Here is a 21,629-nt window from a genome sequence, read left to right on the forward strand (position 1 = left end):
ATGTGGGGAACTCCTCGGGTGGACACTCTCGAACGTGCACTGCCAGTCATTCTGCAGTCCGAGGCAGGGAGCATTTGGGGACGCGTTTCAGTTGATTTGGAGCTCACAATTCCTTTACGCGTTTCCTCCCGTACACTTGATTCCTCGGGTTCTGAGGAAGATTCGCCAAGACAAGGCCCAAGTTATATTGATCGCCCCGGATTGGCCAAGAAGGGTGTGCACAGACCTTCTTCACCTTTTGTCACGCCCTCCACTCCGTCTCCCTCTCAGGGTAGACCTCCTCTCGTAGTCGGAGGGGCAGGTTCTTCACCCCTGCACCTTTATGCCTGGAGATTGAACGGGGCAACCTGAATTCTTTCTCTCTCCCGCCTGACGTGGTGCATGTTATATTATCGGCCAGGTGACACTCCACCAAGTCTATCTACTCCTACGGGTGGTCAAAATTGGTTAAATGGTGTAGAGAGAAGTCTATTGATCCCTTAAAAGCTCATCTTTCTGATGTTATTTGTTTTTCGTTGCATTTGGCCCAGCAGGGTTGTGCTGTGGCTACTGTTGAAGGATATTTATCGGCATTCCTTTGTTTGCCTGATCAGCCGTCTCTTTTTAAATCTCCGATTGTTTTAAGGTTTATTAAGGGCTTACTAATATGTTTCCGCCCACTCCCTTCATTATGCCTCAGTGGGATTTAAATTTAGTTTTAACTTTCTTAATGGGTTCCCCTTTTGAACCTATGCATAGTTGTCCTTTGAGACTGCTGTCATTCAAAACGGTCTTCCTTGTGACTAGCACCTCGGCCAGGAGGGTGAGTGAGCTTCAGGCTTTGAGTTCAAAGCCTCCGTTTCTGACCATACATGCTGAAAGGATGGTCCTCAGGAACAGGGCTGCTTTTCTGCCTAAGGTGGTAACTCCCTTCCATCTAGGGCAATTCATTACCATCCCTACTTTCTATCCTCCCCCTCACCTTTCCAAGGAGGAGGAGAGGCTTCACCGCTTGGATCCTAAGAGGGCGATTAGTTTCTATCTGGATAGAACGAAGGACTTGCGACAGGACCATCAGCTCTTTGTGGGCTACGTTGGACTCATGAAGGGCAAGGCGGTGCACAAGCGCACTTTATCCAGATGAATCATCTTTTGCATCAAGATCTGCTATGCTCTGGCTGGTAAGGAGCCCCCTGAAGGCATTGGAGCTCACTCCACCAGGGCTAAATCGTCTACTTCTGCCTTGTCCAGGGGTGTTCCTGTGTTGGACATCTGTAAGGCCGCAACTTGGGCCTCCTTCCACACTTTTGCGAAACATTACTTCTTAAATTCCGAAGTGAGGAAGGACGGCCATTTTACGTGTTCTGTTTTGCAAGACTTTTTGGTATAGAAGAGTGGACACCCTCCTCCGGGAGTGAGACTGCTGTGGGATTCTATTCATACGGTGAGGAATCCACAGGCAGATGTATCCATCAGAAGAACAAGTTACTTACCTTCGGTAATGCTGTTTCTGGTGGATACAGTATCTGCCTGTGGATTCCTCAACTGACCCACCCTCCTCCCCGTTGTCCACCCTTTTATACCTTCAAATAGGTATTGGTTAATGTGGTTGTTTCATATTGTCATTTTGTATTGCCTCTGTTTTCCTTTGTGTAGGCTTATAGGAAATGTTTGCTTTCTTTTGCTTTCCTATTTCACATTACACTGTGTGTATTTGTGTGAATACTGTGTACTATGTATGCATTGTCTCTATGGTCGGTCCACCCGTTCGCCTCGGAGGCACGGAAAAAATGGGTGGAACTGACGTCATCACGCCGACGTGGTATTCTTATGGCTCCAGTGATGTCATGCGGAGCCGCGTGCGGAGCCAAGGCATTGCGATGACCTAGTCGGCGTGGAGAGCTAGGAAAATGTTTCCGCGGAATTCTGGCGCAGGGGATATTCATAAGGTGAGGAATCCACAGGCAGATTCTGTATCCACCAGAAAAAGCGTTACCGAAGGTAAGTAACTTGTTCTTCATGCATCTCTGTGTCCTTTAACACAAACCAATTAAAACAAAGGCACAAGTAGTTTATAAAATAAACAGTCTAGTTCATTTGCCGTCCAAATTATAAATGTTCATTAATGACATTCTCTGTTCTCCATATTTTCCCACGGAAAATAAAAGCCCCCGGTGAAGTGTTTCAAATCAGCCCTGTGAGGAATTGCTGTACACTAAACTATGAAGTTAGTTTCAGTATAATATTCTACTGTTTTGCAGCGTGAATCTTTCTGGATTCACTATGCTGTGCATTATTCTGCCATCTAGTGATTGGGTCCGGAATTGTAGTATTTATTCTTTTTTTTTGGGGGGGGGGGGGGGGGGGTTTGGGGGGCGTCGGCGACGTAGTACCATTTGGTGTCCTTCTGTGACGTCAACGGGCTTCCTCCGGAAGCTCCTACCCTTGGTAGCCATCTTCAGAGAATTTTTTTCCACCGTTGGGTCTGGATCGTTACGGAGAAGCGCCCAAGATTGGAAAAAAGAATCGGAGAAAATAAAGAACAACAACTGTGAGGAAGTTCTTTCGACCGCCCGGAGCAACAGGAGGTTAACAAGGAGTCGAAAATCGAGATCTTCGACGATCGGAGAATGCGCATGCAGGGGGCTCCCTGCACTTGGTAATGGACAAAACACCATTCATATTTTGTCTGAACTGTCACCACAAGTACACACAGAAGGACCAGCACCCAGTCTGTAACCTGTGCCTGCCGCTAGATCATCAGAGCGCCGACTGCAACGCCTGCTCGGTCTTCACCCCGAAGACTTTGAGAGTGAGAGAAAGACAGCGACGTGCCAATCACCACATGCAAGGCCAAGGACCACCGCCTTCATTGCGAGACCTGGGCCTCTCCCGTGAAGAGGTAGATATTGTCACCGAAGGACCAGATGGTGACGAGGAAAGAGATATTTTGGTTGTGGAGGTCAAAAAGAAGAATTCCAAAGTGGTTAAGGAGTCGTCGACCCTGAAAAAACCCAAAGAGTCTCGAAAAACAGGCTAAAAACTAGCAAGGGGAGCCCCGGCGCCGAAAATTTCGACGACCGCGACGGCATCCAAACCAAAACACACCATAGGATCCGTGGATAAGGACTCCGAAACGGCAAAGGTCCTCAACAGGGCGAAGACGTAAAAAGACGCTTGACGAAAAAAAGAGAGACCCAAGCAACCCTCGACGACCGCTTCGGCATTGACGGCCGAAAAACTAAAGCCAATATTAGACCTAAGATTTCTAAACAAATTCATAAAGACACAAAAATTCAAAATGACTACCCTACAGGAAGTGCTACCTCTGGTGCAAACAGGAGATTACATGGCAACATTAGACTTAAAGAAGGCGTACCTGCACATCCCAATGAACAAAAGACACACAAGACTATTAAGATTTGTTGTGGACAACGAACACTACCAATTCAAAGTTTTAGCTTTCGGCCTAAAATCAGCACCAAGAGTGTTCACAAAGTGCCTGGCAGCAGTAACACACGGGGATTCAGATTTGTGAATTAAACACGATTCTTTTTATATATCCATCAAAAGATAAAAAGGAGTACAGGTGAAACAATAGTTTGGGCAATATTTCATGAAAAAAGGGTTACATCAGATCCACATTTCATCAAGAAAAGATCTATTCCATCATAGTTTGGACAGAGACCAATCTCATCCCCGGACTTGGACGGACCCCCGTACGTCTTTCGATCAGTACAGAAGACAATTGTGATATTACAAGAGGAAAGATTCCCTCACGCTTAGATATTGTGGCAGTCAGAAATCTTGAAGACTACCTGCACCAACTTAAAACGTCTAGATTCACGATTTTAAACAAGTATCGTGAAAATTCTAAAGATTCAAAAAGAGTCTTTGTTATGCAATAATTGTCCTGAAGATGGTCTGATGGATTGACACCACCCAAGACCGAAACGTCGACTATACCATCTATTTTCAAATTATTTGTTATGCACAGTTGATTATTTTTCTCAATGATGAGATTGGTCTCTGTCCAAACTATGATGGAATAGATGTTTTCTTGATGAAATGTGGATCTGATGTAACCCTTTTTTCATGAAATATTGCCCAAACTATTGTTTCACCTGTACTCCTTTTTATCTTTTGATGGATATATAAAAAGAATTGTGTTTAATTCACAAATCTGAATCCCTGTGTGTTTGTTTTGTTTATAGCTGATGATTAGATCAATTGATTGACCTCACTTTGGTGTTAACTCATTTAAATACACCTACCAAAGTTTTTTGAAAGGTACAAGTAATTAGTGTGTTTCAAATAAAATCCCTTGTTGGCATTCCTACCTTTTCAATTTATCTGCCCAAGCCCTCAAGGGTATATTGGGTTCAGCCCTCACTCTTCTCTCTGGCAGAAGTAACAGCACATCTTAGAAGGCAAGGTATTCATGTCTAGCCCTACTTAGACGACTGGTTTGTAAGGGCAAACTCATACAGCCTATGCAAACAGCATATACAACAAGTAGTAGAGACACTAGTTCAGCTGGGTTTCTCCATACACGGGGAAAAATCATTAATGGAACCGGAACGCAAGAAGGTGTTCTTGGGCGCAGAGATAAACACTGTGTTAAGGGAATGCATTCCCCAGCGAGAAAAGATTAGCAGCCCTATTGAAGGGGACTCATCTGTACCAGAAGGGGCATCATCTGACAGTGGGGAAACTACTAGAAATGATGGCATCATGCATTCATTTAGTTCCCAATATTTTTCTGCACATGAGACCATTTCAAGAATGGCTCCAAACACAATGGTCACAAGCTAAGGGGAGTTGGGAGGATCTAGTGGTTGTCACAAACAGATTTCATCAGGAGATGGCATGGTGGAACATAGCAAACATAGCACGGGAGAGAGTTTTTACACCTCCAACTACAACAATGACCATAACAACAGATGCGCCTCTAGTGGGATGGGGAGCACACATGGACAATCTCAAAGTAAGGGGATTGTGGACACCACAGGATGCGGTGAAACACATCAACATCTAGGAACAAAAAACTGTGTTCTTAGCTTTAAAAGCCTTTCAGAAGCAGCAATACGGGAAAAGGGTGTTGGTACAAACGGACAACACTACAACTATGTTTTACATAAACAAACAAGGAGGGACTCACTCTGTCACACTTTCAACGCTAGCACAACAGATTTGGAGATGGGCAATTCTAAGGGAAATAGACATCTTAGCGATACACTTGCCAGGGAAGGACAATCTAGAAGCGGACAGACTGAGCAGACAAACAACAGCATCCCACGAGTGGGAACTGAACCAAACAGAAGTGCAAATAATTTTCGAAAAATGAGGAACGCCACAAATAGACCTATTTGCAACACCACAGAACGCAAAATGCCAAAACATCGCATCCAGGCAACCCTCCTAGGGAATGCGCTATGGATGGACTGGTTAGGGAAATTTGCATGCGCTTTTCCTCTAATACCATTGCTGAACAGGGTAATCCGCATTTGCAGAACCAGCAAGATGACAATGATTCTCATAGCTCCACAATGGATCAGACTAACATGGTTCTCGGCACTAATGGAAATCTCAGAAGGAACAATGCACAAACTTCCAAGAACAAAGGATTTGCTAATAATGCAGAACGGGAAAGTGCTTCATCCGGGACCAGAGAGCCTAGGCCTAGTGGCATGGCTCCTGAGAACATTTTCACACCTCAACTACCAGAAAGCACAATGAGGAGCTAGGAAACCAACAACAATTAAATGTTATACAGAAAAATGGAAGAGGTACACTCAATGGTGTCTTCAAAGGCGTCTTTCAAGAAAGATTACAAAGGAAAGAACAGTACTAAAATCACACACATTTACTACAAAGTAAATTTAGCTTTTCATCACTGAAAGTACATTTAGCTGCAATAGTAGCATATTTAAGCGGGGAAACCGGGGAAAGCTTCTTCACCTCACATGTGGTCAAAAGGTTCCTAGAGGGTGCAAAGAGAAATGCACCACCAAAAATGGTACCAGCACCGGCTTGGAATCCAAACATAGTTCTAGCGCAAATGATGAGAGCACCTTTTGAACCATTACACAAAGCAACGCTACAAATGCTTACAATAAAGACGGCATTTTTAGTGGCAATAGCATCCTTACGTAGAGTTAGTGAACTGCAGGCACTAACATTACAGGAACCCTACTTCCAGATCAATAGTAGCAAAATTGTCATGAGGACAGATCCACAATTCATGCCAAAGGTGGTGTCAAAAGTTCACATAAACCAAAGTATACAAATACCAAGTTTCTATCAAAACCCTAAAGACAAAACAGAAAGAGCTTTGCACACACTTGATGCAAGAAGAGCGGTCATGTATTACGTGGAAAAGACTAAAGAATACAGAAAGACAAAACAGCTATTTGTATCCTTTGCAAAAAGTTTTGTGGGAAGACCAGTAACAAAGAGCACAATCACAAGATGGATAGCTCAATCCATGCAATTGTGCCACACAAAAGCAGGACAGACTTTATAAGGGGCGCCACAAGCGCATTCAACAAGGAAGAAAGAAGCAACTCGTTCCTTTCTCGCTAACACTCCAATCCAGGACATTTGCTTGGCTGCAACATGGTCTTCGGTACACACATTCACCAAACATTACTGTGTGGACATTCAAATGAACAAGGAGGCACAAGTAGGACAAAAGGTCTTACAGCATCTATTTACAAAACAAAGTTCATCTTCCACCCAGCCACCACAAGACTAGCAAACCGCTACAAAGTCTATGCACAGCATAGTGAATCCAGAAAGATTCACGCTGCAAAAGGAATTGTTTCTTACATGTCGGTGTAGTTTTGCAGCTTGAAGAACTTTCTGGATTCACTAGCGAACCCACCCTCCTCTGCCAAGGAAGAGAACTATAAGAAGGAAGGATGAAGAGAGGGATAGAAAATGGAGAAAGAAAAATAAAAAAGGATCCCAAGATGGCTACCAAGTGTGGGAGCTTCCGAAGGAAGCCCGTCGATGTCAATGAAGGATACCAAACGGTAGTACGTCGCCCACCAACCAAGAAAAAGAAGAAATACTACAATTCCGGACCCAACCACTAGATGGCGGAATAATGCACAGCATAGTGATTCCAGAAAGTTCTTCTAGCTGCAAAACTACACCGACCGGTAAGTAACTGTTCGTTCTGACAGGATGGACGTTGTTTCATATTAAAAGTATGGGATGATATAGACCGTGCCTTATGCTTTAATGTTGATAAACTTTTATTTTTCTGCTAATGAGGCCAGTAATCTACGTGCAATTCACAGGGTCCTCTGCCCCATACTCTGTTCCCTTCTTCCCTCAGTTTCACTTCCTTGTAGGACTCGTATTAACTAAAATGCAAATGCCTCCCATGTGAGCATTCAGGGTCGAGTATAAGAGTGTCTTTCTTTAGTGCTTCATTTCTGTTTTGGTAAACTGCTGCATAGTGCTTATGGTGCGGCCTGAGAGTTTGGGGAAGAGGGAAGGCAAAAGAAATCAGCACACAGAGATCTCTCAAGATCAAATGTGGAAGACAAATCCCTTGATTAGTAGAAGTGCATGTTGAGCCTTAATACAATGCTGGGTGTCCTTCTGCACTTGCTCGGCAGCAACAATCATTGATGTTTTAATGGGTGAGTGTTTCAGAGACTGGATGGCGATGGGCGGACTGTTCTAAACATAAGCAAAGTGGAAGAAGCAGGCTTTCAGTTTGAAAACTGTAAAACACACTTGAGTCTTGGGAAAGCATACAGATTAACCAGAGAGTAAAGCGCGAGCAGTCTGGTATCTTCTATTAATTCTCCTGCATCGAGTTTGCCAGTGGTCAACCTCCAGTGCCTGGCTAGTTTATATGCATGGTAAACATGGAAGATTATCTGGGAGTAAGGCCATGCAGTGCCTCTCGAACTATATCATAGGGCTTGAGTTCAGTTTGTCTTTTGATTGGCAGACCCTATACATTTTACAGGGCAGATGTGATCTTATTGTCTAAGCTCAAAATAAGATGGGCTGAATGATTGTAGACAAATCGGAGCTTAGAGATATCCTTTTATCTCCGTAACACGATACAAGTATGTGGTTTAGAATTTTTTTTAGGTAATCTAAGGCCTCATTCTTTTGAACGGATAGACGAGTACAAGAAAAGTAAAGTAAAAGGGGAAAACGGGGGTGAGGTGCACAATGGCAAATGGCCAATACTGGCTTACTTTCTGCATCACAAAGCCCCCTGAATGTGTGGCCCACTTCCTATTACCATAGTATCCTGAAATTGCTTTATACAGTGATACATTCTTTTTACTGTGTCAAAGCACTTTAGAGATTATCATTTTAAACTATGGCCAGTGAGAGTGGCCAGCAGTTGCTTCACAAGGTGTGAATGCAAATATTCTGTCCTAAAGCACACTATAAAATTGAGTTATTCCCGGTCATAGGACAAGGAATCTTGTAAATTTGATCCTCAACTTGATACCACGCATTGTCTTTTCTTTCATGAATTGCAGGACACCAATTTTATCCTCTTGAGCCATTCTTAATTTCCTCTATGGCAAGTACATCTAAAGTTGGTAATTGATATGATTGGGTGCTTCCTATCTGAGTGATATGGTAACCTCTAGATCTCGCCTCAGCTGTAGAGGCATTATTTGGCTTCTGGTAAAGGCCAGACTCCTCTTCCTTGCTAAAAGAATCACAAGGAAAAAATAGAATAAAAGGTCCATGTCTGTAACCTAAATATGAAGCATAACTAAAAGAGTATCCGAAAGCAATAAACAGGTACTCCAACATAAAGTATACCTAAAAGGCTTGACTGTTAGTAGCAGTGGTTGAAAAAGTAAAAACAAGACAAAAGTCAAAGTGGTGAGGTACCACTCTGGTGTGAATTTTACAAATTGCCAGTACTAGTTCCATGGCTCAGGCTGGCCTAAATAGTAGTAGATGTGTTTTGGTGGTTTTGCATGGTGGACACTGCCTTTTCCTCTTCACCCACCACTCCATTTCAGAGCCTCTGAGCTCACGTGTTAGTTTTAGACAGAAACCAGGCAAACGTGCATACAATCAAAGAATGTTTTCCCAGAGAAAATCAAAAACATCAGATCAACTGCTTTGGACACACAGACGTACACCTCTTAAGGACAATAGACTCTTCCTAGGAAAAATCCCTTGAAGATTGTTTTTATCATCATATACTTATATTTATAACTTATGTGTAGTAGCTCCTTTGTTGTTGTGCTTGGATCGGTTAGTTCTTAGGAAAATCTAATTGTTTCTTCTAACTATATTATGCAGCTGTTTCACAGATCTGGCCGGAGTTTGCCAAAAATATTCTTGACATTGATTCTTTTTTTGAACTTTTTGTGTAATACTGCCAGAGGAGTGTAATAGCCTTTGTCAGCCAGTTCTGAAGTAGATAATTGCTTGTATATCTATCAGTTGAGTTCGCTGATTATTTGCAAGCCTCCAGTTTAGAAAATCTCCATTCGAATTTACAATTAAAGTAATTGCCTATGGCAGTTCTTTTTTTTTCATCTGCTGTTACGGTGTTCACTAACATCAAAAATGTTTGTGAACACAAACAATTTGGCTGATGCTGTTTGAAATTTGTGTATGGTTGTTATTACACGTAGCGCAATCTTTTAAATTAAGCTAAAGAATGTAAAGTCACGGAGTGTTTGTTTCTTCCCAGAAATTAGTTTATATGTTCCTGCAGTCTCCACCTCCCAGATAACAGCAACAAGATGCTTATACCAAAAAATAAAATTTAAATAAAAAACCGTAGGTTCTGGAATCTCATCAGGGATAGTACATGCTATATAAATGCAATTGCAATAAAATATATAAGCCACACTAAAACTGATTACACTCAGCAGTCCAACAAGTGTGTTTTATTCAAGCTGCATAATGATCCCCTTTTACTTTATGGCCCTCTTACACTCGCATAAGACAAAACTGCTAAAGGTCACATTCCCCGCCCAGTACAGCAATAAACCACCCATTACCATCTGATCAGAATGGAACAACTGAACAGATATGCCAAATGACTGTGAACATAAGAATTGCAAATAAAGGAACCTGCAGAGCTGCTCAACGCTGCCACCTTACTGAAAACCATAAACTGTGCGCCTGTCTCTCACACTTCTTTTTCCATCCCATTGCGCACTGTCACTATCTTTACATACGGCGCAGAAATACTTCCCTCACTGGATCAACACAAAGACAACACACTTCCAACCACATACCCTACAGGGTGTACCATACAACCCACGTAGGCAAGTGCCTCAGTGCCCCACATGCAGGAAGTAGGCACTATTTAAATGCTACAGTACAATATACATCTCTTTGTGAAAGCTTCCGATGCTTCAGACATCCAAGGCCTCCAATGCTTGAACATCATCCAGACCTGGATAACCAGCCCTACCTGAAGATCAACCAAACCAGAATTCCTATTATTTTCCAAGACCAATCCAGAATAAACATTGTAAACCTAAATCAATGATGAGGCGGCAGACAAGCTGCTTCCTCCTCACTATACTGTTTACGGACTATAAATGGAATTACAACGCACCAGGGGCTAGATATGTCTCCAGAAACAGCTGGACTGTCCACTTGGGCCACCAAGTGAATAAAGTGCCTCTTTCACAGCAGTGTTAGATATACAGTCGCCTATTGTAGAAACTAAGACATTTATTAGCTGATATCTCTCAACCAGGTCCGACCGCTTCTGTACTACTGTCATTCCAATTGGCTATTGTGGACACTCTTCATGTCTACTTTGTCTAAATGGTGCTCAGGCTCTCCCGCCAGCCGCCCTGTGGCCAGGCGACAAAAGATGCCCCTGGAAACCCTGATTTTCTCACAAGGCATTGTATGCCTGAAAGTCTAGTTGTACGGGCATCAGCACGTAAAGTCCCTTGAACTTCCTTTCTGACCAATCCTCTGGATAGCGAATCAAAACATATTGATGCTTTCGGAAAGCATATTTAGCTAGTTTAGCTTTACAATCCTTGAATGTAGTATACGGTGAAGGGAGTTATGGGACACGCCTAGCATGCTATTTCTGGCCTTCCTTGAAGACCTCAGACTATCGCTGGTTCAAACTAAACGTGATGGCCATGATGCGATTAAGTATGCCTTGCACGCTGGCTTGAAAATCACAGCCTGTATTGGCATAGTTATTGGCACCAGTGTTGTGCTTTGAATTTCTTTCCTGGGTGAGGTCAGCTGGCTTTTCTGGAGATGTTCAAGTGCCCTTTGATTGCTCCAGACTGGTGCCGAACTGGGAATGGCTGATAAGCACTTGACCGATTTAAGGACATTTGAGCCACAGTATAATAACAAGGACTCTAGTCTTCTGTTGAGCATTTCCACTAACAGTACAGAAAGGTAGAGATTATTCCTGTGCCTGAACTTCTAGACAACACCGGGCCACACCACAACCTGTGCAGCAGACCCAGTCTTTTGGGGCGGAGATTGTTGTAGCAGACCAGGCTTTTAGGACACACATGAAAACTCTCTTTTAACTCTTCCTTCCTTGCTGCAATAGTTGCAAGGATCCTTATCTTTCCCTCACAGACCCACATTCAGCCAGTATGATTCCACATACAGCATTTCCTCCCCAGCTAGAGAGCCATCTCATTGGACAGATGTGTCTTGCAAATCATTTAAAGGGGCTACGCCCTGCCTTTCATTTCCTCCCCACCACATTTTCCTGCTACATCAGAGCGACTCTCAACATACCACTCTGCAATCTTGCTGTTAGAGGGCAACTTTTTACTTGCCAAGAGTGCCATCTAGAGGGTGCCAGATTCATAGAGAGGAGAGGGGTGCTATTCATGGTCCCTCATACTGAAGGACGAAACCTCACCCAATGAATACCTTTCTGAGGAAAGACTAATTCAGAATGCTTACCCTGTCTTCGATCCTTTCTGCTCTGGTCCCAGAAGAGTGACTGGTATTCCCTGGATTTGCAGGATGCTTATTTCCCTATATCTGTCCGGCAATCCCACAGGCGTTGCGTATGGTTCATGGTGGTGTTGGAACACTTCCAGTTTCCGACTTTTCAGCCTTAGCTCAGCTTAGGTGTTCACATATGTGATGCCGGTGGTTGGGCTTCAGAACCCCAGAGGTTGGACACACACACGGTATAGTAGATAGGAGACATGCTTCTCAAGGTGGGCTCTCCGCGGTCAGTTGTAGCCCCCCCCCCGATGATGTGCATACTCATAATGTATTTGTGTTTTTTTTCAGCTACGAGCCGTGGTCCCACTTAAGCTCCACTAAGAGGATTCCTTTCTTGTCGGCTATAGACAGTCGCATTTAAGGCTTTTCCACTTCTGCAACAAGTCCTGGACATTCAGGATGTGATCACTATGTTTTGGGCTCAATTCTGGGTCTCCTTGAGCATGGTTCTGAGGCTTACTTGGACTCCGAGCCTCGTGCATGCTCATCATCCGGAATGGCATGTAGATGCCCTACATTGGCCTACAGTGGAACCTCAGGTTTCAGTATGCCTGGCATTAGTGCTACCTCTCTGACTCCATCAAGATCTCACAGGATAAGTCTAAGGATCTTTTGTGGTTGCAGGCACATTAGTCTGACGTGTGGCAGGCCATTTTCCCTTCCCCATTTAGACTTCATGGTTGTGACAGATATGTTGCTGCTGGGCTCGGAGAAGCCTCACCCGAACTAGGCGAATATTAGATGTGTCCAGTCTCTGGCGGATTGCCAGCTCCTCATCACTCTTCTACTGTTTCCAGCGATTGATCTGGCCAGGAAAGCTTTCCTGCTATCTATCCAGGAGTGCATGTTCTCACGGACAACACAGCCTCCACGTGGTCCTGCAACTAGTAAGGCAGAGTAGGGTCCTGGCCGAGGAGAAACTATGTGCCTGGGAATGGCGGTACAAGCAGAACATCTTTCGGGTAGCCAACCTTCCTGCAGGTTCTAGGTGCCAGAGCCGATGAGCTTAGCAGGCTTTGGGAGCCTCTTCTAGAAGTGATGCATGCACCTTTGTGCCAGGAAGTTATAAATACCTTCATAGCTTAAATCCGGTTCACGCAAATGTTGCCTTTTTATCATTTCAGCAATAAAATAGTATGTAATCATATTTGCATTTTGTTTGGAAGAGGATAGGGCAGGGCACCAGAGTAAGAAAACATACCATGGTGATTCCAGAGTACTTTGTTCTTGTTCTCTGTCCTTCACAGCAGCCACCGGCCACCCCACTAAACTCGCACCAACCCCAGTTAGCATATATTCTGCTGCAACCGTAAGGTTGGAAAATATCATACAGGAGCTGGGAGTAGCGATTGGGAATGCACGCACAAGATGGAAATGTTCTGCAGAGGGAGTGATGATTGTGCATGAGGGCAGCAAAATTCTTTAAAGTGACAAAATTATTTTTGAGATGTTTTTATTCTCGTTATGTCTGCTGACACAAAGAACTCCAGAAACAGCTGTAAAGAAAAGGGAGCAAAGGGCTCACCATGAAGGTACTTTTTAATTTAACAGAAATCCTAACTGATTCATTGTGATTCCCTTTGTTTTCACAGTATTCTCCCAACATTGCCCTTGAAGCATATGCATTAAAAGCTACTGGCTTCCCTGGAATGATATGCACCGTTTTCCAGAAAGTGATGAACTCGGACCGCACTGGCCTCGACTTTGCAAGACGAGATCCAGATGGAAATTTAGATAAACAATTGAGTTTTAAGTGTAATATTTCAAACACTCTTTCCAGCTTGGCATTAAAGGTATTGTTTTTTGAGTTTAAAAAGTGCGTGAAAATTGTTTCTTAATGTTTTTATTTTTTTGGAGTTCATGTGTCATGTTTTTGTGTTAACATGCATGGTAAACATGGCTAGCATAGAGTTAACAGTGGCCTTTAAATTTCAGATTTGCTTGGGCAAATTATTTGTTGAATCTTTTGTATCCCAATTTTGAAAGAAAGTCAATAGCTTCACACCGACTCGAAGTCTTAAACATCTAAAATTAGCGCTCAGGAGAGACAGTGCTTCACCTCCTGAGTTAGTATACGCTTCTCTGATGATGAGTTAGTTATTTGTAAATCCACGCTTACAAGTGCACGTACAAAAAGATGCTGAATGCATCAGAAGTGTGAGTACAGTGTCGGCCTAAATAACATGGGCGTACAAAATGGCTATGATTAAACGCCTTGGCTTTTTCATTAAATGCAATATAACATGGCATTAATGATTGAAAAAGACAAATGAGTTCACACCGCAAAGCGTTTATAACTTTTTATAGAGCTGTTCCAGCATACCGGAAAAGAGCATGTATTGAATCCCTTACTTTGACGAATTAAATGTATTCTAATGACAAATTGGCTTTACAGATTGTTAAGGAGCATGGATTTCTCACCAAGCATAGTATAATCGATATCACCACAATGTATATTTGGTAATTGTTGGAAGCTGGCTTTATGTGATATATCAAAAATCTGATATACTGTGTAAAGAGTATAGGGATTCCCTTATGAGCGGAAGGGGGCTTGCTATGCAATCCCAAAGTGCTCTATTAGAACGTAGTGTGGTAGAGCAGTCTTAGGCTTAACACAGAGGAGTTCAAGACATTTGCAAATACACACCAGGATTAATAAATGACACACACGACTCAAGAAGGGGGTCCACACCAATTTATAAAAATGCCAAGTATCTTTATATATGTGTATGCATAAGAGGATAATCGTTCAGGTAGATACGTTTTTAGATACGTTTTTATGTATGAATTCTTCTCACTTTTAAAAAGTGGACATGTGCAATTTCTGAGTTCTGCAATGTTATCCTGTGGAGGGAAGAACAAGTTCTGCAAACTGGTATAGTACAGCGACTTACAAGACCAATCTCCAGGAGTTAGGTGAGTTCAAGGCAGAACCAGCAGCATACCACCAGCACGAGGGCGGCTGGATGCAAGGTGAAAACAAGCATTGGCATAGCCATTAGGTCTCACCTTTGGCACCTTGTAAGTGTTTAGTTATGAAGCACAATATCCTTGGTGCAACAACATTAACTGTTGCATGGCTAAACACTTTTAAGGACCCAAAGGCGAGACCTATTGGCTATGCCAATGCTTGTTGCTATGGAGTCACAGAACAGTACTGCTCTGATGTCAATATGATTGTGATGTTGTAATTGTACAGTAAACCGTTATCCGGTGGATACATTTAACTCAATATCACTAGCTTGTCCTTTTAAATTACAGTTTGCTAACTTGGAGTTTGCCGTTTCATACAGCGTTTACTTTTACCCAGCCCAATTGCGCTCCTTTATTACCTCAAACATGCGGCTTTAAGTTAAACAGATCTCATAGGAGACACCATAACCCACTAAACCACCTTAAAACAAGGTGCAAAATCAATAGTTCATACAAAATTCATATCACGACACACACAATTGGTATTTGATAGCTTTACAAGCAAACACGCTTTTTCAGGTCGGTGCCACAGATGAATATATTTCCACCTGGGCTCCCTGGCTCTCAAACACCCAAGCACAGTGCATAGTGGAATGGGCAAAGAGAAAAAGATTATTTTCTTTTTTAATAAGGGCTTGTTTCAATGTTTGCTATCAATATCAACATGTACAGTCATGCTTCCTTGACAGCAGTGACCTATGTATGGGCTTTAAGACCAGACATATTAAATGTCAGGCAACATCAAGCAGCTACAGAAACCCCACCACCTGAAAAAAGGAACGGGATATTAAAAAAACATGGCAAAGCACATTTACCAGTGCTGGTCAATGCGTTTATTTTGCTTGCTAACTTGGGTACTCGCAGACGGAAATGTACACATTGTAGTGGACTATTTTCTCATTTTGGTTAATATGGATGAGCAAATGCATCATGCGCATTTAAGCAGTTCTATAAAAGTGCGCCTCTCCTGCTTGGGACGGATTTGCAGAATGTATTATTCAAAGTATATGCTTTTGGAATGTGGTAATTTGAAAACATGAGCAGCGCCATCTGGGTGACACTTGCCACTGCAAAATATAGATTGCAGCGCATTTCTGCTAAAGGAATTAGCGAGAGGTTGATAGCCACGGGGAAAAAATATATATAAATATATATCTCGCCGCTGCTGGTCAGCAATAATCTAACCACTCACTGGGGATTAGGCGCATGGCTTAGCCTTCTGGACGAGACACTACCAAAGGGCAGGGTGTCTTCTTATCAGAGAAATGCTTCTGGAGCCAGTCTCACTACAGGACAGATTAATTTCATATTCCTATCTGCAAGGCAACAAAGGCTGGCAGTAATGCGATAATGCCAAAGAGCAAAGGGTGTTAAACCCCCCCTCGCATTAATGCATTGTATATAGTAAATAATCAGACCCATCCAAATTGTGATTTTCCCACTCATCTAGAACCATTAAAATCCAGGTTAATGCGGAAGAATCCTTTGCTGGGTTTTAAGCGATCAAAAGGATCTCTTTTATTTGCATGATTATGATATTGTTGGCCGCTCCCTATGGTATAATGTGTGTCCAGATACTAAGGCATTGAAACGCAGGTCACTGGCTGCTCGCCCATGGTAAACACTGAACTCACTGCTTGCCCACCGCCTCGTCGTTCGGAGAATTAAAAGAGCTGCTTCTACTATTCTCTCTGCTTTTCCGGCTCTTGCGTGTACTCTCCTTAAGTTGTCATGATCTGTTTCTCTGGTACCAGGGGCTCACCTAAATACCGAATTTAGGGGTGTTAGGGAAGTGTAGGGTAGTATCCAATAGGCTACTGACCCTTGGAGTAACTACGCCCCCTATATGACCTCTTCCTGTGGGAAGTGGGCATAACCATGGTCCAGAATTCCTAAGTATGCCATCACAAAGATGGCTCCTTCTGAAAAATCGTGTCCACCACACAATAGCCCACCCTATAGATGGTACTAGCCTGGAGGTGGCACACCTACCTGACTAGCTAATTTTCCCAGCTGTCCAGGTGCCAATGGGGCTCTAGACAGGGGCGTGGCTTTTTCACCTGTGAGGGGAGACAGATTTGCATTCCAAAGGCAGCAGCTTCTTAGAAGCTTGCTGGCCCAAGGTGGCTAATCAGTAGGTCATCCAGTGGGAAAGGGGTGGTACACCCTCTTCCCAGACAGGCTTTTGTTCTGGGTCTCCTCAGAGCAAAGGCTCTCACCCTAGAAGGTCAGAACAGTGTCTCGGGTGGCAGGCTGTTAGAAACCAGTCAGCAAGTACACCAGAGGCTGGTAAGTTTTCACGGAGCTCCTTTAAGGTGCCCTCTGGGTGCATGTATTGATAAATCGGACACTGGCATCAATGTGGGTTTACCAATACGAGATGTTTGATACCAAACATCCCTATTTTCAGTGAAGCCATCATGTAGTTGGGGAACTCGTTTTCACCAGTGTCCAGCACGTCTTAAGATGGCTTCCCTGAACACTTGACTTGTACCTGCAGTAGTAGGACTGACCAGCAGAGGGGGCATATCTGCTTATGCAGGTATGCCCTCACATGTAATATTTAGCACCCTACCTTAGGGCTGTTAGGTCTGCTATGGGGGCGACTTACAAATATGCTTTGTTAAAGACCTGGCACACAGGGATGTGTGACATGTTATGTTTTCACTTTTGCCTGCATCAATACACGCATCCTGTAATGGCAATCTTGCATGTGCTTGGTGAGGGACCCTTGGGGTGACACAAATCATGCTGCAGCCCTTAGGGGTCCTCTTTAGTACCTCCGGCACTAGGTATTAGGATACTATTTACTCTGGCCCTACAGAGGGTGCTGAAGGTTTTGCCAATTGGGGAAACAATTTTACAGTTTTGGGAAAGGGCTCTGGTCCTGCGAACCTGGTTAGAAGGAACCCAGTGCACTTCCAGTAGATATCGCATCATTTACAAGGCACCAGTTTGATTGCTCAATAGGTTTGATCTGTGGCGTTCCCTAGGGTTCTATTCTAAGCCCAACTCTTTTCAACTTTTACATATCCCCATTAGCCTCTCTGATAATAAGGATTTGGGTTGTCACTGATGTCATATGTAGATGACAGCCCAATTTTCGTGTTAGTGGCTGAAGTAACAAAGACAGCAGGAAATTTCCATAATTGTACGCAAAAGGTGAAGAATTGGATTTGCAATAATGCCCTTAAGTTAAATGAAGACAATACTGAAGTAATCTTCTTCAGTCCCCGATCTATACCAAAGTTGCCAAACTGGTGGCCTAAATAGCAAGGAGGTGCAGCGACCCCAATGCCAACGGGAAAGAGCCTGGGAGTAATCATTGACTCAGAATTAAAGATGAACAGAAAGGTCATCCAATTCTGAACATCATGTTTTATGTACCTAAAGCTTCTACAGAAGGTGCTACCTTTATTTCTTAAGCAGACTCATAGACCTGTGGTCCCGACGTTGATTCTTTCGCACCTGGACTACTGCAGTACTCTGTATGTGGGACTCCAGATAAAACGTATGTTACGCCTCCAAATAATTCAGAATTGGGCAGCCAAACTTTTAGCAGCGAGTCAATAGTATGAGTTTGCATCAGATACTAAGAAAGAGCTACATTGGCTGTCTTTCAATCAGACTGCACTTCAAAATAGAGTCAAATTCTGTGCACATTTTTCAAAACTGGTCTAGTGAGTGTCTAATGTAAATTAGCCCAATATCAACTGAGAAGAATGCTGAGCCCAAAAGACCTTCATCTATAAGTGTTCCTAAATTTAAGCTGGAAAGAAAGGGAGGTAGATTTTTTTTCAGTCTTGGCTCCTTAACTATTAAATAACATGCCTTTAAGTCTCAGGTCAGAAGCAAACCATTGAAGATTCTGTAAACTCAAAACTAAAAATGTAGTTATTACAAATGTCGGACAAATGAGTTCAGCACAAGGACACCCTTTTCGGGTACTCCATTTTGCACTTTATAAATACAAGTCATCATCTCGCATGATTAGGAGAGTGAGTTTGACAGGCTTTTGGCATATATGTCTAGTTTTACTCTATAAGCATAGGACAACATGATCTATACATCATTGACCTTTTGTGTCAAGACATATCGGATAAAAAGGCCCTATTAGGTATAATTATGTAGACATCAACATTTTTAACTAATATGGGTTGGCCAGTTTCAGGTGTGCACATGGCTTTGTATGAAATCTATTGCTGAATTTACTACTATGTATTAGTATGCTTGATAAAATTAAACAATGTTTTCATCTGCAGACTGGGAAAACATAAGAACGCATCTTAGGAATTGGGTTTCATTTTCCTGGCAATATTGCTTTTTGGTTTTTTCCGCATAAAACATTTTATTTGTATATTTTGTTTCGTCACAACGATACAATGGTTTGCATCTCCACCTTAGTACATATATCTACGTCTGTCCCACACATCTTTCTTAGACCATTGCCAAATCCTTCCTGTAGATTGTGCCTCAGGTCAGACCTTGTGCACTACCCCTAGGGAGTGCACAAGTTCCCTCGGGGACCCTAGGGTTATGGTTATGGAATGATCATTCCATAACCCTTTAACCTAATTCCTCACAGACCGGAATCTGCCTGAATTCCTTGGTACTGGCCGCATTCTCTCCAGATTCTACCATGTTTGAATGGACAGTGGCAGTGACAGAACCATATACACTGGCAGTGTTTATGGGTCGTTTGTAACTCATGCAACTAGCCATACCCATCTTCCACTTCTCCAAAGGTGGGCTTCCGTATCCAGTGTTTCTTTTCTTTATTAGGTTTCTCAGTGAGTAGTGCTAAAAACTGCTGGCTTTTAAATGGCATTCCGCAGTGTTGAATGGCATCTTTCAAAAAAAAATCTTAATATCTTTGTTTTGTCTCTGAATTACCTCAGTGTTATATCTACTAGAAATGTCACGTCAGCCACATATATCACAGCATGTATTTACTTCGCTTTGCATAGAAAATGTAGAAATGTGTGCGATTTAGTTTTGCTTTCGTAACAACGTGAATTCCTTTATTTTCCAGAATACTGTTGTGGAAGCTTCTATCCAGCTGCCTTTTGCTCTTTTTTCACAAAAGGAGAAAAGAGAAATTCAGCCTCTGGATGAATCGGTATGTAAGCTTCAGCTGATTGCCTTCCGGAATGGGAAGCTTTTTCCTGCTACTGGAAATTCAACAAATTTGGCTGATGATGGGAAGCGAAGGACAGTAGTTACTCCTGTCATACTCGCTAAAATAGGTTAGTTTCTAATTGTAATAGTGTAACAGAACATTTTTACAGTCTGCACCCATTTTTTAAGTTGCGTATGAACTTAATATACATCATGGTTCTTTCTTTATACAGATTTATTCATGAATGTATGTGTTGTGCTTCTTATTAACCTTTTACATTTAGAGACAAGGGCATGCACAGTTATAGCTTCAAGGTTCTTTCAGTTGTATTTGACATCCTTCAAAGGGAAATAGCCATCTTTTAGTAACATAGGACAACATACACAATGTAGATAGACTAGTGTCCCTTGCTTCTGCAAATGACCCACATTATGAATGTAGAAGACCTGGAAATTCTGGATTGACAGTTTTGAAGCTCTCTTGTCAATTATCCTGTGGAGCAAACCACTTTGTATTACCTTGGTAAAAGTTAGGTGCCTGTTTGCTTTTAAAGAAAAGTCTGATTTCAGGTAAGGATGCAAATTGGTTTCTTTGGATCCCTTAAGAAACATCATAAAATCCTTTTTGAGATGTTGATGAGGGAAAAACACGATCTGGTTTCTATTTCTATCTATCTTCTGTATCTTAGAGCCTTTAAGAAAAATGTAAAACGCTTTCTACAGTGTAAAGACAACATTCCTAGTGCAGAATTATTTATGTTCGTTAAAGTCCCTGTGGAATGTCAAACTAAGGTCTCATTTTCTCAATGTGATTCTTTACTTTGATATTCTATATCAAAAGTTAAAAAACATATATGATATTGCTGAACAAATGTTGAACTTTAAAAAAAATTCACATAATGGGGTTCTCCATTATAGAATCTTTTTATAGAATGACATGCTGGACTTACCCCCTCTTGTCTGGGAATCTTTTCAGCACTTCAAACAATACCGGCATGTTAATGTTATGGAGTACCCTAAATTAGACTATCAGCTTTCTTGTTCAGGCCTGAAACTCTTTCTGTGCGTTGGGTTTCTTCTCTTCTCAGCTCTGCTCCCTCTAGAGGTCATTATTCTTAAAGATGATCTCCCACATGGGTTCCCACACACATGTGTTTGTTGCAGGGATTCTGCTCATGCACAGAACTATCGCAGGAAACCAGGACCTCAGTGAATTGTGGTGTACCAAAATCTCACCTCAGAACCCAGAACCCCTATCCGACCAGCATCAGTGTCCCATTCGTTATCCGTATTATCTCGGAGGTCCCAATATATAGACCACCCAGAAAAAGCGACTTAGAGTAGTCTCAGGAATGGTGGGAATCAGAAATACCTGTTCGTAATTATTCTCATATCAGTCCACAACAAGAGTAATCAGAGACACGGTAAAGTTTAAAAGGTTTATTTTATAAACTACGTGTCCTTAGATGCAGTACTTTGGCTAACATAAGCAGACAAATGATTAAAATCAAAACCATCAGCATTGTTACAATACCATAGAAAATGAAAGGAGAAATCATAATATGGTGACAGTGGAATACAGC

General features: G+C 42.5%; 1 protein-coding gene across 1 annotated transcript in view; it reads left to right on the forward strand.

Moving 5' to 3' along the window:
* Positions 1-21,629, forward strand: part of ADGRA3 (adhesion G protein-coupled receptor A3) — a 399,594-nt gene that overhangs the window by 283,960 nt on the left and 94,005 nt on the right. The window contains exons 12-13 of the mRNA XM_085642355.1: positions 13,548-13,748; positions 19,961-20,174. Coding sequence (XP_085498481.1) covers positions 13,548-13,748; positions 19,961-20,174 — 415 coding nt within the window. The remainder of the gene's footprint in view (positions 1-13,547; positions 13,749-19,960; positions 20,175-21,629) is intronic.

Source organism: Triturus cristatus, chromosome 2_2 (genome assembly GCF_964204655.1).
Source record: "Triturus cristatus chromosome 2_2, aTriCri1.1, whole genome shotgun sequence".
NCBI classification, from domain to species: Eukaryota; Metazoa; Chordata; class Amphibia; order Caudata; family Salamandridae; genus Triturus; species Triturus cristatus.